The 25,300-nt window shown below is 35.7% G+C and overlaps 2 protein-coding genes across 4 annotated transcripts; both read left to right on the forward strand.

Annotated features, from left to right (window-relative positions):
- Positions 1-4,013: 4,013 nt before the first annotated feature.
- LOC145006304 (uncharacterized) lies at positions 4,014-11,502 on the forward strand. Of its 3 annotated transcripts, XM_078965397.1 has the most exons (7): positions 4,014-4,121; positions 4,224-4,311; positions 7,862-8,004; positions 8,399-9,641; positions 9,719-9,779; positions 10,520-10,743; positions 11,236-11,502. In XM_078965397.1, the coding sequence occupies exons 3-7, from the start codon at positions 7,887-7,889 to the stop codon at positions 11,288-11,290; spliced, it is 1,701 nt and encodes a 566-aa protein (XP_078821523.1). In that variant the 5' UTR covers positions 4,014-4,121; positions 4,224-4,311; positions 7,862-7,886; the 3' UTR covers positions 11,291-11,502. The 3 variants fall into 3 exon arrangements, with proteins under 3 accessions (XP_078821523.1, XP_078821526.1, XP_078821525.1); XM_078965400.1 differs by lacking the exon at positions 7,862-8,004; XM_078965399.1 differs by lacking the exon at positions 11,236-11,502 and having other exon boundaries at positions 10,578-10,702.
- A 7,140-nt stretch (positions 11,503-18,642) lies between these two features.
- On the forward strand, positions 18,643-19,305 carry LOC145004946 (uncharacterized). Its single transcript, XM_078963975.1, has one exon. It carries the CDS (start codon positions 18,643-18,645, stop codon positions 19,303-19,305), a length of 663 nt encoding a protein of 220 aa, XP_078820101.1.
- Positions 19,306-25,300: the final 5,995 nt, after the last annotated feature.

The following is a 25,300-nucleotide window of genomic DNA, read 5'->3' on the forward strand; positions in this document are numbered from 1 at the left end:
AAGAAAGATTTATATTCACACATATTTCACGTAAAGTTGTTTACCTATAGTTTGATAAATTCACAACACTAATACATTTCCATAAAAGAATTCATACATATTACATACATTTTAGATAAACTATAATAGGTATAGTTTATGATACATCACTCAACACACTCGTACAAAAAGGGTACATTTATACAAGAAAGATTTATATTCACACACATTTCACGTAAACTTGTTAACCTATATTGTGAGACTCTCTCTCTCTCTCCCCGTACGTCCGAGTGCGGGATATTATTCCTGGTAGTTATAATCAGAATCTCCTTGAGGGAGAACGTGATACTTGTATATAGATCTATATTGGGTTTGACACCCCACACCTTGCTGCTAGCTACAGTTGGACCTGCAGATCTACGGGTGACAAATGTCATTTTATTTTTCGCGACACTGAGAACGTCGTGGCAGGTTCACATAGTCATAGTATGATTATAGCGACTCACATAGGGATATAACAATCCATAAGTTTACGGGATTTTATTTTTAAAACCTAAATGAGTTTTATGTCGATTTAAAAATCACTTTTTATCTCTATGAGTACAGATATTACTGTACACTTTTGGTTTTGGTAGTTACGACTACACATCATTTGAAACCACATTTATACTTTTAAGTATGGTCAATACTTGTTATTTCTCGGTCCTCTAATTTAGGACTACATATATATAAAGTATTAACGAACATGAGAATATACAAAAATTTCATTTAATTCAAACGCGTCCATGTCCATTTAAGTGCATAACATTTTCTATTAATAAGAAAGGTTACTTATACATTTTGGTCTTCAGTCATAAGACTACATTACGCAGATTTTAAAGAAAATATCGGATTTTCTGGATACATATTCTAACGCTTTTACAAGGAAAACGATTTACTTTTCCAACGAAATCTCTTATGAACTCACCAACCTTTGTGTTGACACTTTTCAAAACTACTTGTATTCTCAGGAATTCAGTGAAAACAGGAAATCAACAATGTTTTGAGGATGGGACGATAAATCGTCAAACAGTTCATTTTGTATTATAATGTAATTGATGTGAATCATGTAAACATGTGCTTTGATGTAACGTTTTCAATTATATTTGTGTTGGTTGTATTTACTTTGAGCACTATTATACTCATTGTTGTGATACTCTATATGAAGTCCTCCACCCCCAGACGTTTCCGCCATCCTTGGTTTGGGGGTGTGACACTAACATTTCATCCGCACCATAAAAAACAATAAATAATGGCAAGTTTTTTTTTTTTTTTTTTTTTTTTTTTTTTTTTTTTTTTTTAAGGACATCTCCTTCATTGGACAAGTTAAAGATCAAGGCTATAGCACCATTAGAGAAAAAGCACAGGAGAAGGTAGTGATCAAAATGGTCCAAACCACCATCGCAATGATGACAAGAAGTAATTAAAATATTAACCTTTCTTTTAGCAAGGGTCACAGCCGTACCCAAACAAGCTCTCCAAAGGAATCAAATAACATTAAACTGGGCCACGCGAATCCAAAGCGATTTTGAAAATGGTATGTTGTCATTTTGAATTAGCCCTATAAATGTAAATATATTTAATTTTCTAAGATTTGTAATCTAAGAAAAGTTACGTTCACAGCTTTTTACGCGATGTTGGATTTGAAAAGGAAAGGCTCAAAACTTCACTCAAGAAAATTTGTGTTCTGACACATTACATTTTCCCTTTTACTTTCCACTTTTTCACATACAATCACTTATTTTTACATAAATTGCCAAGTTAGTCCTTTTCTATTCTAACTAAGCATACAGTGATTTTCTAAAGAGTAAATTACATTTTTAATCCCTATGGTATACATTAGTCTGCAAATTTGGTTCTAATTTTTGAAATTTGACAGCAGTAATTCTCATAGTTGGCAAATCCATCAACTTTGGTCCCTTTCTCGGTTATAGCATAAGCCACTATGTTAGATACACATAAAAAGACAAAATTATGCATTTTTTCTCGTTCATATTTTTAGATTTTTTTAATTAATAAACAAATAAATGGACCCACTTACCACACCTCATCCCTATCGTAGAACTTCTCGATAACACGCGTTCTCTATCATCGATCATCGTATACGGAAAAGTATTGCCTCCGCCACAATCTATAAATAAACCAACCCATCCCTCTCACCTTTTTCATCTTCGGTTAGCAACTACCACCACTACATGCCAAAAAAACACCAACCTATTCCCCATATACTTTTTGTCTCCATCGAGCTACCACCACCACTATAGGAAAGATCGATGATGACGTACGAATGAGAAGAATATGTAGGGGAGATGTAGGCAATAAAGAGAATTATAAGCGATAAAATTGACGATATAAGGTAATGACTAAAATGATAATATTTTGGTAATGACTAAAATGAGAATATTTTGATAATGACTAACGATATTTTGATTATGACTACAATAATGATATTTTGATTTTAAGTAAATGATGGATAATGTGACAACCGTCAATTTTGGTCAAGCAAAGTCAAACAAAGTCAACACAACTAGCTAGGGATGACAATGGGTACAGGTATACCGGGTTTCGTGTTCCCCATTCCCATACCCGAATCCTCATCCCCATCCCCATACCCGACCCCATCCTCATCGGGGATTAAAAATCTATCCTCATCCCCATCCCCAATGGGTAATCGGGGATTTTTCCCCGTTACAAAGTTTTGAACTTTTATGAAAAATAACTCATAATTATATATTAACCAACAAAACGAAAACTAACAGAACTAATATAAAACACTATAATCATTGAATGTCTTCAAACACGAACAATAAAATTCAAGGTTACAAAAAAAAAAATATATAAAAATTCTTCCCAAAACTATACGTTTGATTGTTAAAAAACCTTACATTGTGTACTGAAAATTTGCTTATGCATTATTAAAAATAAAAACATAAGTAATAGTGTAATAGTATATATATATATATATATATATATATATATATATATATATATATATATATATATATCGGGTACCCATCGGGGCCGGTTTCGGGTACGGGTATGGGTACCCGACAGGTAGAACCATCCCCATCCCCATCCGCGCTTTTTATATTCGGGTAATACCCATCCCCGTCCCCATCTCCGGTCAACTCGGGGGTTTTACCCATTCAACTCGGGCTAGGGTTTCGGGTACCCATCGGGTACGGGTTTTTTTTTGCCATCTCTACAACTAGCATTAAGATTTCAAGGCAAAAGCTAGGTTTCCTAATGTACGACTTGCAATTATAATACAAAATATATCTATCTCTCTCTTTAAACACTCTCTATCTCAAATCTCTCCCAAATCTCTCTATATATCTCAATTCTCTCCCAAATATCTCTCAAATCTCCATTGATAACAAAAAAAAAATAATAACACTTCTCACCCCGGAACCTCCTGATCTCGGAACCTTCTGATTCCGAAACTTTTGATTGACTTCGGAACCCTCTCTTGCTATTCAGGAAACCTCCCTGACTTCGGACCATCTCAAAATCGGAATCCTTCGCATCTCGGAAGGTTACACTCCGGAAACAGCTCACTTCGGAAGATCAAGCGACTCTAGAAGATTTCGCACCGGACAATCTTGCAGTCTCGGAAGGATGCCCACTCCAGACCTGCTGACTGACTCCGAACCCCTTGCCAATTGGGACTCCACTTCGAAATTTTGGCAATTTCAGACTTTTCTTCATTTTAAGGGATTTTGACGTCGGGATTTCCATCAAACTCATATTTCTCACATCTTAAATCCTCTAAACTCATATTTTAAGCACATCTTGAAGCTTTATTATATAAAACACACATTTACTTAAAATAATATGTAAAGATCATTAAAATATTTTATAGCAAGTGGGTCTTCATCTTTTCCAAGACACATTTATGTCACATCTCAAAACCCCATTGGTCATTCCTTGTCCCCTCATTACTCCTCCTATCCATTTGCTTTATTCCTTCTTTATAACCCACGATTTACTAGTTTGTTCTTCATTTTCACCATTTCTTCCACTAATTCACATTTACTCTCTAAGAATAACTCTCACTCTCTCTCTAGCAAGGATTATCCGAAGATTGTTCTTGGAATCTTTTGGTAAGTATTTCCTTCAAACTCTAATGATTTTACATACTTCTAAACAAATCTTGAACCTCTTACCCACATATTCACGTACTAATGTCCTATTAATGTCCTTAGGACCATCAAATCTCCAAGTTTCTTTCAAGTGTTCTTGACTTGAAACTCCTTATCCACAACCTTCCACTCATCAAGGAAAACACATAAGGTGAGTTTATACCTATACATTTTTCGAGACTTTTTCCATGGTTCTAGAGGGGGGTGGGGGTGGGGATACAAGTAAACACAAGAAAACTTACGTTAAAATACAAATGTTTAAATACATTTTCTTATTTTTTGAGAAAAAGTGCTAAATATATGAAATAGATTTACTACCAAACTTGTGAACTTTTACATGCAAAGATTTCATAAAAACCTAAAGCTATGAAAAACGACTACAAATACGCTATATTATTCTTATGATATATATATATATATATATATATATATATATATATATATATATATATATATATATATATATATATATATATCATAAGAACTTTTAACATTTTTGTAAGCTATTTAAATATAGTTTATGAACTTTTAACATTTTTGTAACCCGTTGAGTAAAGTGTATAATTATATAAAAATACATATATAATTATTTTACGCCGTTTTTATTATCCCGTAAAAAGGGATAGTTACATATACAAACATTTTCATTACAAAACACGTAAACCCGTTGAATAAATTTGAAACATTGTCTTCAACGTACTATCAAGGTATACGCGAAAGTCTTATTTTATAAACAGAGTCTCCTATTGGAGAGCGTGATACTTGTGTATAGATCTATACGGGACTGATGATCCCGCACCCTAACTGTTAGCTATAGTTAGACCGGCAGGTTATGGGTGATAAATGTCATAAACACTTTGATGCCTGAAGAACGTCGCGGCAGACAATTCATTTTTAGCACGGTTATGAAAACTCACATGGGGAAACGACGATATGTTTATTTTACACGAAAACACATTTCTTCAAACGGTGTTATATACGAATAAAACTATATATTACTATTTTAAGTATGAAAAATATCGGTACATTTCGGTCTTGGAACATTTAAGACTACAACTCATTTTATGTAAAATATCGGATTTTCTGGAAACAAACATGATTATATTATACGGAAAGGCTTACAATTATTCATACAAACTCTTATGAACTCACCAACTAAATTGTTGACACATTTTCAAACAACTTGTATTCTCAAAGAATCTTTAAAACAGGTAACCACCAGTTTTTGAGGATGAGGCACTAAGAAGTCAAACAAATCTTTTGTCATCATATTGTAATTGACTTTTGAAACATGTAACACTTACAACGATGTAAAATTTTCAATTATATACATGATGATCTTGTTCGCTTTGGTCACTATTATGCATTTGTTATGATACAATACATGAAAGTCATCCACCACCGAACGTTTCTGCCAGGTCCGAGGGTGTGATAGATAATGGTTATAACGTTTGAATTAACTTTTCTGGATTATTGACTATGAAGGACTAAGGATTTAAGAGTTTTCAATGAATTAAAGACTATTCTTTTATGTCTGATTAATGACTTAATTTTATGAAAGGATTTTGAAAATGATTTTTGGGATTTCTCATTAGTCAAAGGAATGTGCCAATCCATTGTGTGCAAATGTGTGAAATCCCGATATTACTTACAGTGATTTAGAATTTCTAACCTATATTTTGTTCAAGTGATAGCAGTGAATGGAAACTTTAGAGGAGGACTTGAATTTTAGAAGGTCACGATTGTTGTAGTGGTTTTATTTGAACTTGTGTAATGATATCGTACTAATCCACCATCTTACTAATTAACCGTTAATTGCTAAACTTTCGAATGATTTTAAAGACTATGGACCGTACATACTTTTTTTTTTTCGCAAATGATGATTTTGAAAAGATAAAATGATTTTAAATTTATTTTAACATAAAACAGGGGTGTTTCATATATGTTTCAATGCGGAGATTGACATCCTTAAACAACATGATTCTGAAGATGTGACTAGCTTCCTACATCCTCCTCCTAATAGCCTTGTTATACCTTGTAGGCTAAGTTTATAGTAAGGACCAATTCAAGACCGTATAAGTAAAAGTATATGATGCACGTCAAAACTGTGACAATTTACTTTGCTCGAAAAAACTTCTCCATTTCGAATTTATTAATTTAACATAACACGTAAATTATTGTATAATTTGAGCAAACATTCAGTTTGGAGTGAAATTGCTTCACCCGGTAAAATGCATCCAATTCTCCATTATTCCAGCCCTTCTGTCTCATAAATTTTATCAAACATGTCATTTGCATGGTTGAAACTAGATTGTTGTTATTTCTTCTTGACATATTCAAGGGCTTTGTCCAAACCCAATTTCATTTTTGTGGGTTGTTGTAAGCACTTGAACCAATAAAAATTATAAGTTTTGTTAATTTAATAAGTTATATATATATATATATATATATATATATATATATATATATATATATATATATATATATATATATATATATATATATATATATATATATATATATATATATATATATATATAGGTGTGGGTAATTTAGGTTGCGTTTAGTTACGGAAAATGGGTTGTTTTTCGGAATTTAAAAAAAAAAAAAGAATTTTGAAAACATGTTTAGTTTGTCTATTTTTCTAAATTTTTCACAGAAAATGAAAATTTTTTGTTTTTTAAAATTACAAAGAAGTTGGAAAATTTTGAAAACTCAATAATCATTGTTTTCCATATTTTTCTAATTCAATTTTTTTTTTTCTAAAATATGAACATACACCCACTCCCACCTCTACTTACCCATATATTAACACTCCCAACTCACCATGCCCGTACCTACCCATACCCATACCCACCCACTCTCAAACCCACCCTACAAACACATACACCGACCTACCATCACCATCATAACACACTACCCCATCACTAACATCACCACCACCATCACTGCCATAATTTCCGCCGCCACCACCACGTATGTCATCACCACCGCCACCGCCATTACCACCGACGTCATTACCGATACCACTATTACCCCTACCCCCACCCCCTCCCCAACTTTATCATCGCTACCACTTCTAAAACTGAAAACGATAGAAATATACACATCTAAAAATATTTTCTAATTTTCTAAAACTGAAAATGAAAAATAAATAAGTTTTAACTAAATATGTTTTCTAAATTTTACAATGAAAACTAAAATCGAAAAGTGAAAAATAAAAACGAAAAATAAAAAATAACAACTGTTTTTCTATAACTTAACGTAACTTTAATCAATTTGTATGGTTGCCGACCATCATCGTAACAAAATAGAACCACAAGTCAGACATAGTTAATATAACTGGACTGAAAGTGAACAATCATACAAGCAAAGGACCATTTATGTAGATAACTTTTTCTAAATTTGTTTGGAAAAGTTTTACCTCAAATACCCAGATTTTGTAATCTTTTCAAAGTTAAGGATCATTTTTAATAATTGTGTACCACACTCCCCCACTTCCAGCTGAAAAGCATAACATTTTAGCTCTATTTTTTATTTTATTTTTATCTTTTTTACTTTTTCTCCCTCGGAAATATAATTTTGTGTCTTTCATGGGCTTCTTTTCTAGAATCTTTATTCACTCTCAGAAAAGAATCTTGATTCGCTCTTTGTTCAAACATTAAGCACACGCAAATGTGTGTATCGCAATCTTTCTGCAGAAATATTTGATCTTTGAGCAAGAAAATGTCTGAAACCCCAGCGGAGGTTTGCTTGGTTCGCTGTCCTAAATGTGAAAGTCTGCTGCCTGAAGTTACTGATTACTCTGTTTATCAGTGTGGTGGTTGTGGCGCTATTCTTCGTGGTATAATTTCTTCAACCCCCCCCCCCCCCCCCCCCCCCCCTCTCTTTTATTTTTATTTTATAATAAAGAAACTGGAATGGGGTTTAATGACATGTAATTTTTCGTTCAGAGATGTGATTAGGATGTAACGTACATGTTTTCTGTGGAAAGCATATTAGGTTTTTTTACAGATAGGGTTTCCTAATATACGAACTTTGATTTACACTATGTGTTGTTGATGATTGCTTTATGCATAGGTGATTTTGGGCGAAAATTGTATGTTTCTGTGAAAATTTTGATAGTTTTTTTTTTCAGTTGCGTTTTCATATTGTATATGGAATTTTGCATGATCCGAGTTTTTTTAGTTTCCCAGCAAACTAATCGTATTGGGTTATATTGTTTTTATTATTAACAGCAAGCCGTAAACCCATCCACTCAGCAAAAGTTTCTAATGAAGAAAACGATGGGGTTTCAAACAATAAGTCTAAAGAATTACAAAATGTCAATTTCTCGAGTCAGAAAACAAAGAATTTAAGTTTAGACTTCAATCAAGATGATCTTAGATGTAACGAGAGCATGCAGATTGATCAAAAGATGGAGAATTTGAACATAAATGGTGAATCGGGAAACTTGGAACCCCAAATAAACACTTCACGAAGACCTTTTCAGTCCTCGATTAACCAAGATGAAATCTTACGGAAATTAGACGAACTTAAGGATCAAATTGTTCAGGCTAAAGAAAAAACTTCATTTTCTAACAATCTTATTAGATCACGACCTCCAATTCCATCCCCATATCAACATCCTTACTTTTCCAGTCAATATGTTACTAAATATTCGGATACTCGTATGCAATTTCACCATCCTTTATGTTCTTGTCTGATTTGCTACACCAATCACCACCGTCCCCGCCCTCCACCACCACTTCACTACCGCCATGACTATCGAAAACCCTACACACAGTGGTCAGGTAACCTTCATCGTCCCCGGAGACGGATTTTAGCTGCCGGAGGGAGGCGGTGCCGCCTGGTAGCTGGCGGCTCTCCGTTTATAGCTTGTTGCAATTGTTTTGAATTGCTTGAAATACCCACGAAAAGCTATGGAAAAACTCTAAAGAAATTGAGATGTGCAACGTGCTCTCAAGTGATCTTGATTTCTGTTGTCGACAAGAAGCTCGTTAGCAACCCTGAGAAGATCGGTGGTAAAATTAACAAAGAAAATATGCATAAATGGCGTGTCAATACCATGGAGTTTTCATCCAATGATTTTGATGTTTCGGGTGATTTTGATTTCAAATGGTTAGATAGAAGTTTATCTTCACCACCTTCCGAATCTTCACTTGAAGATCATTTTGATTATTCAGCATCGGTTTCCCGCCAAAGCTCCATGAAAGATGTTGCCACTGAGATCAGGATTTCGTCAAACGAGTATAGTGTTAACAATGGTACATCTCAAGAATCTTTGGATCAACAAGATGATACAGGAGGACATGAATCTTTCTTGTTGGGTATGATCAAGAAAAGCTTCAAGCTTTCAAGATCTAATGATCATGTTGACCCTGGAAAAGTCAACGTTACGGTCAACGGGCATCCGTTGCCTGATCGGGTGGTCAAGAAAGCTGAAAAGATTTCTGGACCGATACAACCAGGGGATTACTGGTAAGTCCTGCATGAAATTAAAACACACAAATGTTCAACATGTTTTGATGGAGTTCTTGTTTGTTTTGTTGCACCAGGTATGATTCCAGAGCTGGATTCTGGGGCATGATGGGTGGCCCATGTCGTGGCATAATTCCGGTAATTTCTTTTGTGAGTCATTTTTGCAAATTTGTTAGAGGAGTTAGGACTTAATGCATTGGTAAAAATTTAAAGTGTCATTTATCCGGCTTTATTTATTAAAACGTTCTTTTTCTACATTAAGTCAAAAAGAAACTTAAATATTAGCTTAAGGGTTAATAATCAATTAATCTGGTGTTGTCCTTCCTCCTTGAAGTTGAGGGTTCAACTCTCGTCGAGGACATAGGTGGATTTAAGGAATAGTTTAGATTTGCCGTTTAAAAAAAAATAATTAATCTTGATAGCTATACATTGGCAGTGTCTTTTTGACTTGACCCGTACATAATGACTTAATGGGTTAAACCCCCCAAAAAAATAACGGCTTATTGCTTTAAGACACTAGCCCTTTACCCATTTTCTCTTCTTTCCATCCCCAACTCCTCACAGGTTAAAATATATAAATATTGAGAATTTTGTTTTTAAGAAGTAAATTACATTTTTGGTCCATGAGTGTAGCGGACTTTTTCTTAGGTTCCAAAAACTTCTCTTGCAGTTTTGGTCTACATTTGAGCTTCTTGTAATGTTTTTGGTTCCGGTTTCAAGTAAAATGACTATTTTTGGTCCTGAGTATAGGTTGATTTTTGCAATTTTTGTCTCAAAAATATGGTATTTTTTGGAACATGGACCAAAGTCCAAAAACATTAAAAAGAAGATAAATAAGGACCAAAATTGCAACTTAGTTGTTCATTTTGTTTTGGCAGCCATATATCGAAGAATTCAATTACATGATGCCTGAAAAGTGTGCTGATGGGCATACAGGTGTTTTTGTGAATGGGCGGGAGTTGCATGAAAGGGACTTGGATTTGCTTGCAAGCAGAGGGCTGCCAACCGATAGAGATCGATCCTACATAATTGAGATATCTGGGAGAGTGTTTCAGGAAGGATCCGGTAGCGAGCTTCAATGTCTCGGAAAACTTGCCCCTACGTAAGTTCTTGTTTGTTTGTATATATATATATATATATATATATATATATATATATATATATATATATATATTCCCATTTTACCCTTGGCATAAAATAAAGGGGTGTTTGGATAGAGAAAAAATAGGTTGCTTATTGCTTATTGCTTAATTCCACCATAATAAACAAATTTAAGTGTTTTGATAGGAGTCTTTAAAAATCAGTTTATTGCGGTAGAAATAAGCTAAATAAGCTGATTTTAATAAGCAAGGGGGGAATACTTATTGTTTATTGCTTATTGGTCAATTTACTCATATAAGCTGTTTTGTTTGCCAAACACTTAAAATGCTTATTGCTTATTACTTATTTCCACCGTAACAAGCTAATCCAAACACATTTTAAAAAAATGTTTATTCCCACCAAAATAAGCAAATAAATAATAAGCTAATAAGCTAAAAACTATTTATCCAAACACCCCCTAAGTCAAAAGTCAAAATTATCTTTGTGTTGACAGAGTTGAGAACAAAAAGCATGGATTTGGGATGAAACCCCCGAAAATGACGGATTAATGACGGATTTATGGAAGTTCAATTGTTGCACTCCAAGAAAATCTTGAATTCGTGTTATCGTTTCAAATTTACTAATTGTTCATATATTGTTAATTAAATTAATCCTGTTAGCTAGCATGTGCCAATTTTGTCGGATAAATAGGTGATTTATTTTCAAAATATGTCCATCATTAATCACCTTAGTAACAAATGTAACTCATAACTACCCATCTATGCATTAATCAATTAATTTTTTTTATTAAAATATTACCTCCAAGTATTAATGCCATGCATTGAAACTCTGGTTTTCTTACTTTTCTCTATCTATAGAAACAATCGAAACAAAATCACCAAATGAGTTAAAAGCAATGTTTTAAAACCCGGGTTGACCCGGCCGGTTCAACCGGTTGGACCGTGACCCGGGATAGAAGGCGGGTCAATTGAGACCGGTTTTTTGTAAAAATACGAACCGGATCGAACCGGCCGGGTTTCCTCTAAACCGCGGTTCAACCGCTTATGTCGAACCGGTTAAAACCGGATTGACCCGTTTTAATAGGATTTGAATAGTTGAAAACAAGTAGCGAACGCCAAAACAACGAGCCGTTTGTGGTTTCTTCAATGTTTTTAAATATTTAAACTTTGTGGACATTAAATTATTGGTTTTATATGTTTATGCATTATGCATGAAAATAAAAATATATAAAAATAGAAAAAGATCATAAACCGGGTTGATCCGACGGTTCAACCGGTTGATCCGACGGTTCAACCGGTTGAACCGGTTGACCCGTGAACCGCTCATCATACCGGGTCAACTAAAAACCCGGGTTTTAAAACATTGGTTAAAAGGGCTTAAATGAATGGAAAAGATCTTCGGTCACAACTCACAACTTTGTTTCACACTTTGAGTTCCAAATCTCCAGCTTGATCATCAGCATGGCAATAGTAAACACATTTGTTGACCATTTTTATGACGAATAAACTTCAACTCATCAATTTTACAATTTAAATACAATTTTGACGGTAAAATATATTTTTTTTTATCAATTTGTTTTTGTGATCAACCAATTTTATTTATATTATTTAATTAATTTTTGTATAAGTTGTCCATTTTATAGTTGTTAGAAACTATTGGATCCACACAATCACTATTGTCGTCGTAATTCGATGGTCATTGATGCATACTTCTATTCTTTCACATGTTTGATTCCCACTAAAATTGCAACATAGCAATTCCGTCTTGGCAGTGCTGATATGTAGTTGTGTGTATGTGTTTTTTTTTTTTTTTTTTTTTTTTTTTTTTTTTTAAAATATCATCTTCAACCCACTTCTATTTTTCCTTCAAATATGAAGTAAAAAATGAGGTAAATAATATTTTAATCTCCAACTCTATTTCATTTTTTATCTCATTTTTACCCAAAAAAATATATTCCATTCTTTTAAGTTATATCAATTGCCAAACACACCAATTCTAAATTATATTAATTAATATAATTTAATATATAACAAATATTATCAATATTAAATATTACATTGAAATTATAATTAGTAGATAAAAACCATAAATGTATAAATATATAAAAAAAAGGGACTAAAATCGACAACTCAAAGTTCATCCCCATTTTGGAGGAAATGAATAGTATAACACCAAATATGGTGCTATACTATTCATTACTCTTAAAATTAGGGAATAAATGAGGTAAAATTGGATATGAATGGAGGAAGGAATGAAAAAAATAATGGAAAATAAGAGTGGATTGCAGATACTCTAAATATATACTTTAAATATATCCTTGAGCTAGTCTAAACTACATCGTCAACAAAAAACAAACACTATATGAGTCTATAAATTTTGTTTATAATCAAGGTGAAGATGTAAGAACCAACAGTCAATTCCTAATGAAGCCCGATTTTAACAGGGAAAACCTTCGGCTCGTTAATTGAAGAATGTTGCTTATGTTTTTTTTGAATAATTATAATAGTTATGTACTAAATTTGCATTCTTTTTAGGGCATTCCGGAAACATTGATTACTATATAATTTAATAGATTATCAAATCATCATTATATTTTTCATACAATTTTATCATTTTTCTTGTAATGTATTTAATTATATAGAGTTCAAAGAAACATATAAATTTTTTTCTTTTGACATTTATTTAAGGATTAAAAAGTTTCATTTTACCCATTGAAAAGTTCAATTTATGACCATCGAACTCCAAGGTGTTATCTACTATGATTGAATTTAACTATTGAATGCAAACCAGACAGTCAAAATATAAATATAAGTATAAAAAAACAGATAAAAAATTGAAAAACCAGAAAACGTAAAAAAAAGAAAAACCAATGTTATTGAACATAAAACCAAAAAATGAAAATTAGCATAAAGGTGCAACTGATTTCCTAGAAAACATTAAAAAACGAAAAACTAAAATATAGCGACTTTTATGATAATTATACAAAATATAATGACTTTTATTTGTTTGGTTTCATCATATAAAAAACTAAAAACTAAAATTGCATGTATTGATTTTTGTTGCAGTTTGGCTCATCCATCAACACCAGTGGCGGAGCCAGGATTTAAGATTAAGGGGGCTGAGAGCCTCGTATCGTAATAATATATTAAAATATAATATAATATCAATCGGAATCAAAAATTATAAAATCGAAATTAACAAGATAGAAGCTACATTGATCATTATAAAAATCATTTTTCAAAAGTCTTTAACCGGCCATAAACAATGACTCATAATTCTCCAACATCATCTTGTTGTTTGAAAAAATATATATGATTCCGTTTTACTAATGATTTAACATATGATTATAAAAAACCAAATTGTCAATTATAATAATACAATTAATTATAAATAAAGAAAATATTAAAAATTAAATAGCAATTAAAAAACATACCTTATTATCAAGATATTCGTAAAATCGTTGTTTTCTTTTTAATGGGGTAATAAATGAGTAAAAGTAAAATTATTAGTTAACCTGTTGAATAGAATTATAAGGTTCACGTTAATATAAATAAAACATAGATAAGGGATTTTCAAATGTCGGGGGGGGGGGGGCGCAAGCATCCTGCAACCCCTGCTAACTCCGCCATTGATCAACACAAAATGCGGTTATGTAAAAGTAAAATGATATTTAATGATTTTTTTGTTGCAAGTTTTTTGGTTTTAGGTTGAATAAAATGCATTATAAAGAAAGAAGGGGGGGATGGGTATATATAGCGAGTAATTCCAATTGTGTCTCGTCGAGAATAATAACTTTTGTGAAGATGATTTACGTTTTGACGATGGAAAAACTTAAATTTCAATTTATGTGTGTGTTTACCTATTCTGAGCGTTTCTTAATTATAGTATTTCATTATTCATAATGTTTGAGGAGTAGTTTCTAGCATATACTTTGAGGTAATTATTTATTAATTTGATTATGGGGAGTTGTTGTTGGGTTGTATACCAGTGGGTTTATAGAAGAATCAAGAATGTTGTTCTATTTTATTTGGAGGCTTTTCAAATAATTGGAGTTCTGGGCGAGGGCACTAAGTAGCCACAATATATCCTTTAAGATGTAATAAGTTGGAACGATGCATCTTTCTTGAGATGATTGTTACTGTTCATAAGAGATATACTTGTCTTTGAACTAATGGATATTCATATGTGGCTGAGTACCTCTTTATGAGAAGCTAATAATAGGACCATCCACCAAAACAAATAAAAGGATTAGTGTGTGTATATATATATATATATATATATATATATATATATATATATATATATATATATATATATATATATATATATATATATATATATATATATATATATATATATATATATGATATCTCGTCCTCCGACAATGGTGGTTGAAGGTATCCTCTGTTTCGGTATGATCTATGAGATCACAGCAGGAAAGAAAGCCGTCAACCGTTCTCCGAGAAGATGTCTCGGAATAATGCTTCGACTGTCAAGTCCGTGATTTATCTAAGAGAGTGGTAGAATCTAATAGAGCTAACTTACTTTCCCGGGGTGGTGGATGAGACATTTTATATTGAGGTCTCTTGTTAGTCCGTACATGGGACAAGGGCATCAGACCTGACATGATCGGGCGCTCTGATTGGCCAATCGTGCTCCTTGTTATGTCGGAGCTAGCGATTGACTCAAGTGGTAAAGCTCTGAGCTTACTCCTTGTCGTCTGGAGCTGTTAGATTTGTCGTGGAGTGGAGAGTGTCTGTTGCAGGGGCTTGGCTCTTGCACCGGCGTTTTGCTGGATAGACGCCCGCGGGTGCGAGGTTTTCCTGGGGCGGCCACAATCGGGAAGGTCTCAGCCATGTAGCCCGCCTGGTGGTGTATCTGGTGTAACTATTGGCCTATACCATGGTGCACATTATCAAGTCCCACGGTCCAGTAGTTGTAGTTTTTGTAGTAGATTAACTATGATGTTATGGACTTAACTGCTTCTACACGTGTCACCTTGGGGTATGCTAGACACTTCCGTCTTTTCGGCGACGTGACCGCTTGCCTTGCTTGTTTGTTACATCGACTACGTCAGGGATTTTGAATATCCCTCCCTTTTTCCTCATTATAAACGATCCTCCATTTCCTGTTATCTTTTAACACGTTTTTTTTAGCCCTTCCATCCTCTTCTCTAAGAACTTCTTCTACTCTCATGGCCAGCTGTCCCGGTATCGCTCCTTCTGCTACCAAGTTTGAAACTCTCCAAGAGGCTTATGGTTTCTCTCCGATTAACGGAGTAGAGTTTCCGGCTTCTGATTAGATGATTTTGTCCCCTCCTCATGGGAAAGTCGGCATTTATCCGAAAACCTTTGATGTAGGGCTTCGAATTCCTTTTACTTTTAACATCCGGAACCCTAAGGTACTAAAACTCATTCATTTATTTATTTTGCATTATAAGGGTCCTTACAATGTGAGATGTTGGGGATCACGACGTGAGGGACCATTGACTTGTTGTCCTGCATTTTGGAGACTCACGGCGTGAGGCACAAGGTTTCACGACTTAAGAGTGGATTAATTGAAGGGTTTTAATATACTACAACATCCTACGGTGCATATACAACCCTAAATGCTTTGGATCTATGTTTTCTCTAATTATACACGCAATATTGTTTCCAAAGCATTAAGCCTACAACTAGCATGAAAATGACATAATCAACATAAAAAAGAATTATAGAATTACCTCTTTATTGTAGCTTGTAGAACTTCTTGAGTTTGGCCTTTAGGAACTTAGTGCCCCAAGTGTCGCACCTCAAATGGAATCACAACACACCTAGAACAAAGGAGACTTTTGAGAGAGTAGTATTTCTTGCACCAAAATCGGCTCATGGAACTCCAAGGCTCACTAGTGTATCTAGTCACCAATTTTGGATGCTAAGGGGCTTCTTATATAGTGTGCCAAGATTAGGGGTACACCATGTAAACCCTAATGTGGATGACCTTCTATATTCCTTAGACTCCATGGGTTTAAACCCCCATGGATCATCCATGGGTTGTAACATTGGTTTAGCCCAACCTAAAGAATCATGGATCATTGGCCCACACCATAAGAATGAATGATTTACCAAATCAATCCCCATATATTTAATTAGTCTCTTTTGATCATAAAATTAATTCCAAATTAATTCTTGATCAATACTAATTAAATAATATGATTTCATATTAATATTTTAGAACTTATAATATATTAACAAATCATAAATAATCTTTTCTCAAAAATCCATCATATCAAATTGTCCTGGTGATATGCAACCCAAATGGACTATGCTACTGTCGGGTCAAGTACATACCAATTATAGTTATGGACTTAGACACCTAATCCAATAGTCTCCTACTTGGATAAGTCTAATAACTATTATTTCAAGTATGACTCCACAACCCGACTAGCAATCGTAGCTCTTAAAAGCCGATGTCGAATTCTGACCTAGTCAATGACGCGTCCATTAGACAAGGGATCATATATTCTTTTATTCTAGATATCATATGGACTGAGACATGGATTATAATCATTCTTTTTGTCCATTTGTTGTTTCCTAATTTCCAATTTATGACGATCGACTAATTGAACAAATCAAATCAATCCAGGCTTGGCCAAGCACTTAGGTTTGTCATCACCAAATCATCGAGGGCCCCACATATATCACTTTTATCCACATGGGGTAAAAGGAACGGATAAACTTCGACCCAAATGCTTGCTTGTACTTACTCATCAAATTACACACAACAATATGTTTTATAACACCAAGTTACTGGTGCATTTACATATGTCAATGTGCAACCGACTCGCAACTACAACTCCCATGTCTCTGTTTCAAGAATATAAGATATTATCATCTCACAATCACTCATGATAAAATTCATGAAGTGATTCAGATGAGCGTGGGTTGAATCCAATACTCGAATCTTATTCTAGGAGTACTCATGAACATTGCAGCTAACTTGTGCTATGTCTAAAACATCTCGACAAACTACAGACCCATTCATGACAGTCTTGCCTCAATACCTACTTCCAAAATATGATCGACCGTGGATGGTTTTGAAGGGTCCAGTTAATGGTTTGGTCTAGGATTTCAGTGTATATTGTTTTGGATAGAGGCTGTAATACTGTTTATGAGTTGTGTATGCGTTTTGGAATGTCTGTGTGTTTAAGATCGTAAACTATGTTTACGGCCGTAAACCCTGTTTACGGTAGCAAACCCAGTTTACGGTCTGGTCTTGTATATATAGAGGAGGTGTCAGTCTTTAGTGTTTGTTGATGCCGTTGCGTTTACACAAAGTCCATCGAGTTGTACCTGACGATTTATTGAATATAACGTGCAAGCTTGGTTCCTCTTCATTCTTCTTGTGTGATTGATTGTTGCTTAACTACTGGTAAAGATCCATATTTGGACCTTACAATTGGTATCAAAGCATAAACCGGTGTTAAGGCTTCTTTCAATCTATTTTTGGGTAATTCAACCGATATCTTTGAAGTTCGAACCTGTTATTAGTGTTTATGTGATGAAGGGAATTGTTTCTACTGAAAAAATCGTGTTTATAAGGGCTTTCTGGGAGTTTTCTATCATCCGTAAACTCCATTTACGGTTGTTGAATCAAGAACATCAAGAACCGTAATCTCAGAATCATCATAAACCGTAAACTAATTTTCAAGGATCGCAAACACATAAATCGGAAACTCACAAACTGTAAACTCATATACCGTAAACCATGTTTACGGTCGTAATCCCCTGAACCGTAAACCTAGTTTACGGTCGTAAACACTTTCAACCATAAACTCAAATTTTGAACTAAATTTGCTTAATTTTCTTGATTTCAAATAGATTCTCCAGGTCAAAATCATTTCCATGAACTTGACACCATTATGGGCACCTCCACACGAATTCTAAGATTGATGTCTGTGGATGGTTTCCCCGAATGGAAGTATAGAATTGAAAAGTACATCAAGATGAAGGACTTTAAGGTATGGAGAAGCATTCTTAGAGGCCCTGTTAGAATCACCACGACAGTCGGAGGCCAAGTGATTGACAAGGAGGTTGAAAACTACACTGATGAGGAGTTTGAGAAAATTGAGGAGCAAGAAAAGGCTTTAGCCACATTAACTATGGCATTATCTTCCGGCATCACTCAAGGTTTTTGTGAGTACACTTCAACTAAAGATCTATGGGAAGCCCTAATTGAAGTTTATGAGGGCAATGAGGATATGAAGGAGAGTCGACAGGACATGTTGAGACAAAAGTTCAACATGTTCAACTACATTCCAGGAGAGACTCTTGAGGCTCAATTGCAGAGGTTCACAACTCTCATAACGGACATGAACATATCTGGGATTTACTTGACCAAGTTAGAAATCAACAAGAAGCTTCTCAACGCTCTTCCCAGATCATGGGATATGAATGTTGTTGTGATCAAGAAGATTAAGGATCTAAACCACCTCACTCTTGCTAAAACCATGGCAATCATCAAAGCTTGTGATATTGATGACAAACAGAGAGAGATCAATCACATGAGCTCATACTCTACTTAAATCTTGGTATCTCATCCAACAATGCTCTATCCTCAATCATGTCCTCTTCAGGTCAAGGATTTGCTGCTAAACCACCTCAGTTTCAGACCTTCACTACTGCATCACCTATTCCTCATCCTCAGAATCAACCATTTGTCTCCCCACATGTTGTTTCTTCTCCAAATGTTCCTGCTGTAGCCTCTTCCTCAAACCATAAGGATACTGATGAAAATCTGGCTCTAGCTACTGGGCTTGTTAACTGCTACAATGCTTTTGTAGCTGGAGATCTTCTACCTCAACTGTCATTTGCTGATTTGGACCAGATTCATCCTGAAGACGTAGAAGAGATGGACATCACGTGGCTGATTGCTATGGCTATTTTCAGGGCCAAGTAGTTTGCTAAGAAGACTAGAAAGAGAAACTGGGGCATGAATGCTAACAATAAGGTGGGATTCAACAAGAGCATGCTGAGATGTTTCAACTACCACGAGCCGGGTCACTTTGCTCGTGATTGTCCAAATCCAGATCGCAGGGTCAACAACAACAGAACGATGGTAGCAGTGGGAAACAACTGTGCAGGTGCTGCAACTAATGGTGAGACCATTATGGTCACACAGTCTTTTGACTGGGAGGACCAGATTCAGGCTTTGAATATTTCAGGGCCAGAAAATGCTCACCTAGCTCAGATCGATGATGTTTCCTTGAACACTGATGAAGCTGATCCTGAGGCAGAAATGATGGAGCTGCAGTTTCCTTTCATGACATCTACCTCTTCCGAGCGCAAGAAAAGCGAGGTAACTCTGCCATCTTGTTCTTATGCATGTAAAGAATATGTTACAGTTCTTCATGATGAAATCCAACTATTGCGTAGAGAAGTAGAGGACCTTAGATATGAGGGCTACCAACTTAGGAAAGGACAAAAGCCCTTTAAAGCCCAATTAGAAGCTAAGATAAACGATTTTAGAAGAGTCCAGACAGAGTACAATGAGAAATGTGAACTGTACAATTATGTTAAAAGGCAAAATGATGCGCTAACTGCCGAGCTTGATACATTAAAGAAAAGATTTGATTCTGCAAACTTTGCTTTTCAAAAATTTGATGGATCAAGCGAGGTAGTTGCCAACATGATCGATCACTGCATGGATTTTAAACGAAACCAACAAAAGGGTTTGGGATACGATAGTGTGCCTCCTACTTATAATCACACATATCTGTATCAACCCTTGTCTAAAGATGAGATTGCCAATGAATCATTTATGGTTTATGGAAAATCATCTGGTTTCATCTCAGGAGGGTTTATAAATGTTGAAAGTACTGACGCTTCTACTTCCTATGCAGATCAACCCTTAGATCAGGCGAAGCATGGAGTTGGAGTTTCTGTTTCTGTTTCTATTCCTAATTCTGATATTTCTGTTTCTGTTTGTGATTCAAATGTTAAGACTGATGATGTTTTGTGTGATGTTTCTAATTCTGATTCAATTGAATTTAATTTCTTTGATATGTATGATGAAGTGTTTGGTAATTCTAATGCTTGTGATAATCATGAAACACCATCAACTCCACAAGTCACAACAACTAAGTCACCCTCTCTTATATCTCAATCTAGTTCTCATTCATGTTCTCCTGAGAAAAGTCAGAGTGTCCATAAAGAAAACAATTCTGAGAAATGTAGTACAAGTTCAAATAATAAACAAATTTGTTTTAATTGTGGTGTTGGTGGTCATATAGCTAGGAATTATCAAAACAGGATCTTTGTAAACTATTTGTCACCAAGAGGAGAGAACGAATCTCGAGGAAGGTCTTTAATTAGAAAATCCTCAAGAAATCGTTCTCGAAATGATGATTGGAAAGATGACTGAAGGAAACATATTTTAAAAACATCAGAGAATTTGATAAAACCTAAATCTCATTGGGTGCCCAAGTCAATTTCCAATCCATCATTACCACCCTCTGAAGTGATTAGGAATGAGGATCCTTGTTTGAGATCTTAAAATGTTAATTTAGAGAAAGTGAAAAGGAAACCCAGGACAGTGATGACCTGGGTTCCCAAATCTAAATGATTCCGCTTATTTTGCAGGGACAGTAGTGGAGGAATGTCGTCCGTCCTTGGTACGTCGACAACGGTTGCTCCCAACATATGACTGGAGACATCTCCCAATTGAGCGGAATTCAATATTTTAATGGGGGTTATGTCTCCTTTGCGGATGGAGATGGTGGCAAGATCACACAAAGAGGAACTGTCACAAATGGAGTGTTAAGCTTTGAGAATGTCAACTTCGCTCCCGAGTTAAAGCACAGCTTGTTGAGCGTTTCCTAAATTTGCGACAAAGGCTATTCTACCCATTTTACCGACAAAGAATGTATGATTCTCAAGCCATGCATTGTTATCCCCAATGTTGCAAAACTCGGCCTACTTGGCCGATTACTCGGAATCGGCCCTCCATCGAGGCGAGTAATGTCAACTCGGCCAAAAAACTTGGATTTAGTAAAAATCAGCCAAAAACCGGTCAAACTCGGTCAAAAATCGGACGAACTCGGTCAAAGTCGGGCCTACTCGGTCAAACTCGGCCAATTCGGTCAAAATCGGTCAAACTCGGTCAAAGGGTCAAAATTGTCATAAAAAGAGAAAAAAATCAATAATTTCAAGATTAATATGTATAATGAACTTAATGATTTATTATTTAACACAAACATGTTATTATTACTACATATATATCTTAAATTTTCAGTAATTATCCACGTAGTGAGACAATTATGTGTATTTCAGTTTTTATGTATTCACATATAACTAATTTTGGTTATATATTTCAATCAAATTATGATTTTAACTTATGATTTTGATGTATATAATTTTCCAAAAATATTTCTACATGAATTACCGAATCCGAGTACTCCGCGAGTACTCCCGAGTACTTGCTACTCCCCAGTCGGCCGAGCAGGTACCGAGTAGCGAGTTCTACAACCTTGGTTATCTCAGAAGAGTGGATTCTTGTTAAATCCAAGCGGGATGGAAATGCTTACATTATTGACATGAACAGCAACCTACCTGAACAAGTCAATTGCCTTTTCTCAAAAGTCTCCGAACAAAATGCAATGCTATGGCACCGAAGGCTCAGTCATGCTAACGAGAAAAACTTGAATCGCCTTGCTAAAAATGAGATGGTCCGAGGACTACCTGTCAGAGACTTTATTACATTTAAGAAGTGTGTTTCCTGTGCTCAAGGCAAACACCATAGGAAACCACACCTGCCCAAGCAAGTCAACTCAATCAGTCAAGTGCTCCAAGTATTACATATGGACTTATTTGGTCCAGTCAATGTCCTAAGCATCAACAGAAGCTCGTACTGTCTAGTTGTGATCGATGATTTCTCTCGGTTTACATGGGTCTTCTTCTTATCCAACAAAGCGGGAGTTGCTGATCTAATTAATAAGTTCGTTGTGATGATTGAGAAACAAACCAATAACCAAGTGAAGGCACTCCGTACTGACAATGGAACTGAGTTCAAGAATTCGGTTCTTGACCACTTTTGCGCAGAAAAGGGGATAGTGCGTCAATACAGCTCTGCTCATACGCCTCAATAGAACGGTGTTGCTGAAAGGAGAAATAGAACATTGAAAGATGCCACAAGGACAATGCTTTGTGATTCCAAAATACCTGTTTTCTTTTGGGCCGAGGCGATTAACACTGCTTGCTATGTGCAGAATCGTGTTCTAATCAACAAAGCGCAAATGAACACCTTGTGCGAAATTCTCTATGGACACAAGCCTTCCGTTAGCCATTTCCGCGTATTTGGCTGTCCTTGCACCCTTCTTCACTTGGATTCCAACCCTAAATTCAACGCCAAAGCCGATGATTGTTACTTTGTAGGGTATGCTGTGCGCACCGCGTATAGGGTTTACAACAAGAAGACTAAGCAGATAGTCGAATCCTATGATGTGCGCTGGTTGGAGGAGAACGAAACAGAAGCTCGAGTGGGTCCCGACTGGTTATTTGATTACACATCACTTTTCAAATCTCTCAATGTGTCTTCAGATGGTTCAAGTGGATCCTCTTCTGGTTTGAAGATTATGTATGAAGACGAAGATGAAGAAGTTGTCTACAGACCTCCGATGATTGAGGGGGAGTCCTCTGCTTCATCTAAAGGAAGGTTCTATGCTCCACCTAAGAGGGAGTCATCTGATCAACCAAATAGTCCAGAGTTTGAGGTTATAAATGAAACTCCTAATGCTGATGCTACACCTCTTACACCTATTGAGAGAGAGAGTTCATGTCTAGAGATGCTTCCGCTGTCCATCCAACTTTTATGGAACTACTCTTTCCTGAAGAAATCGCTAATGAGTTTGTAGCAGGTCAATCTAATGTGAATCAATCAGTAAATGATGGAGGTTTCAATATTCAACGCGATCATCCGATCGATAACGTCATTGGATAGCTGGGAGATGGAGTTAAAACTAGAAGCCAGAGTGGAGACGTTAATGCATGTCTCTACTCTTGCTTTATATCTCAAATAGAGCCGAAGAATGTAGAAATGGATTTGAATGATCCCAACTGGGTGGATGCAATGCATGAGGAGCTTAATCAGTTTGAAAAACTCAGGGTTTGGAAATTGGTTGACTTACCAAAGGGAAAAAGGGCTCTTGACACGCGTTGGGTCTATTGTAATAAGCAGGATGAATCGGGTGTAATCATGCGACATAAAGCAAGGCTGATGGTTCGTGGGTTTCGACAAATTGAGGGTCTTGACTATGCTGAGGTGTTTGCTCCCATGGCTCGGTTGGAGGTTATTCGCATCTTTCTCACATATGCTTCCTACATGAATTTCACGGTCTACCAAATGGATGTCAAGACTGCCTTCTTGTATGGCAAGGTGAAGGAAGAAATTTATGTTGATCAACCCCCTGGGTTTGTTGACTCAAAGTTCCTTAATCGTGTCTACAAGTTGGACAAAGCTTTGTATGGGTTACATCAAGCTCCTCGAGCATGGTATGCGACTCTAACGAAGCATTTGCTCGAGCATGGATACTCTCGCGACACCATTGATCAAAATTTATTTATCAAGCATGTGGGTAATGATCATATACTAGTTCAGATCTATGTTGACGACATTAGTTTCAGGTCAACCTGTCCACAACTTGGCAAAGAATTTGAAGGCGTGATGAAGAAAAGGTTCGAGATGAGTTCTCTAGGAGAGATTACCATGTTTCTGGGGCTTCAGGTCAAACAATCTTCTACCGGAATCCTAATTCACCAAGCAAAGTATGTGGATGATATGCTGGAGAAGTTCGGGTTCCGAGACGCGAAACCTGCTCTTACACCCATGGCGGAGAGACTTATACTGGCTCCTGATCTTGAAGGCGAATCTATAGATCAGACGTATTATCGATCAATGATCGGATCGCTCATGTATCTGACTGCTAGTCGCCCATATATAATGTTTGCGGTCTGTCAATGCGCACGCTTCCAGTCCAATCCTAAACTTTCTCACCTTATTGCTGTTAAACGGATTTTTCGGTATCTCAAAGGTTGCCCAAAATCGGGCCTTTGGTATCCGAAAAATCCCGAATTTGACCTTTATGCTTTTGCAGACGGCAACTATGGCGGGTGTGAGCTTGATAGAAAATCGACTTCAGGAGGATGCCAATTTCTTGGAGATAGACTGGTCTCATGGTAGTGTAAGAAGCAGCATACGGTCTCAACCTCAACAACAGAAGCGGAATATGTCGCTGCGTTTGCCTGTTGCTCTCAAGTCATATGGATCCAACATTAGCTGTTGGACTATAGTTTGAACTATCTAGAAACCCCAATTAATTGTGATAATGAGGCTACTATACAAATCGCTAAAAATCCAGTCCAACATTCCAAAACCAAGCACATTGACATCAAAATTCATTTTATCAAAGATTGTTATGAGCGCTCACTCATTAGGCTAGAACATGTTCCCACTGACAATAATGTGGCTGACCTGTTCACAAAGCCTTTTCACAAAGCTCGATTCGATGTGCTTGTGGGATTTTT

This window comes from Lactuca saligna, chromosome 7 (assembly GCF_052625555.1).
Source record: "Lactuca saligna cultivar CGN05327 chromosome 7, ASM5262555v1, whole genome shotgun sequence".
Lineage (NCBI taxonomy): Eukaryota > Viridiplantae > Streptophyta > Magnoliopsida > Asterales > Asteraceae > Lactuca > Lactuca saligna.

Bases quoted from the DNA above. Each gene is read 5' to 3' on its own strand.
- LOC145006304 (XM_078965397.1), top strand. From the start codon at position 7,887: ATGTCTGAAACCCCAGCGGAGGTTTGCTTGGTTCGCTGTCCTAAATGT. The intron at 8,005-8,398 runs GTATAATTTCTT...TATTATTAACAG, and splicing joins TTGTGGCGCTATTCTTCGTG to CAAGCCGTAAACCCATCCAC. The intron at 9,642-9,718 runs GTAAGTCCTGCA...TTGTTGCACCAG, and splicing joins ATACAACCAGGGGATTACTG to GTATGATTCCAGAGCTGGAT.
- LOC145004946 (XM_078963975.1), top strand. From the start codon at position 18,643: ATGGGCACCTCCACACGAATTCTAAGATTGATGTCTGTGGATGGTTTC.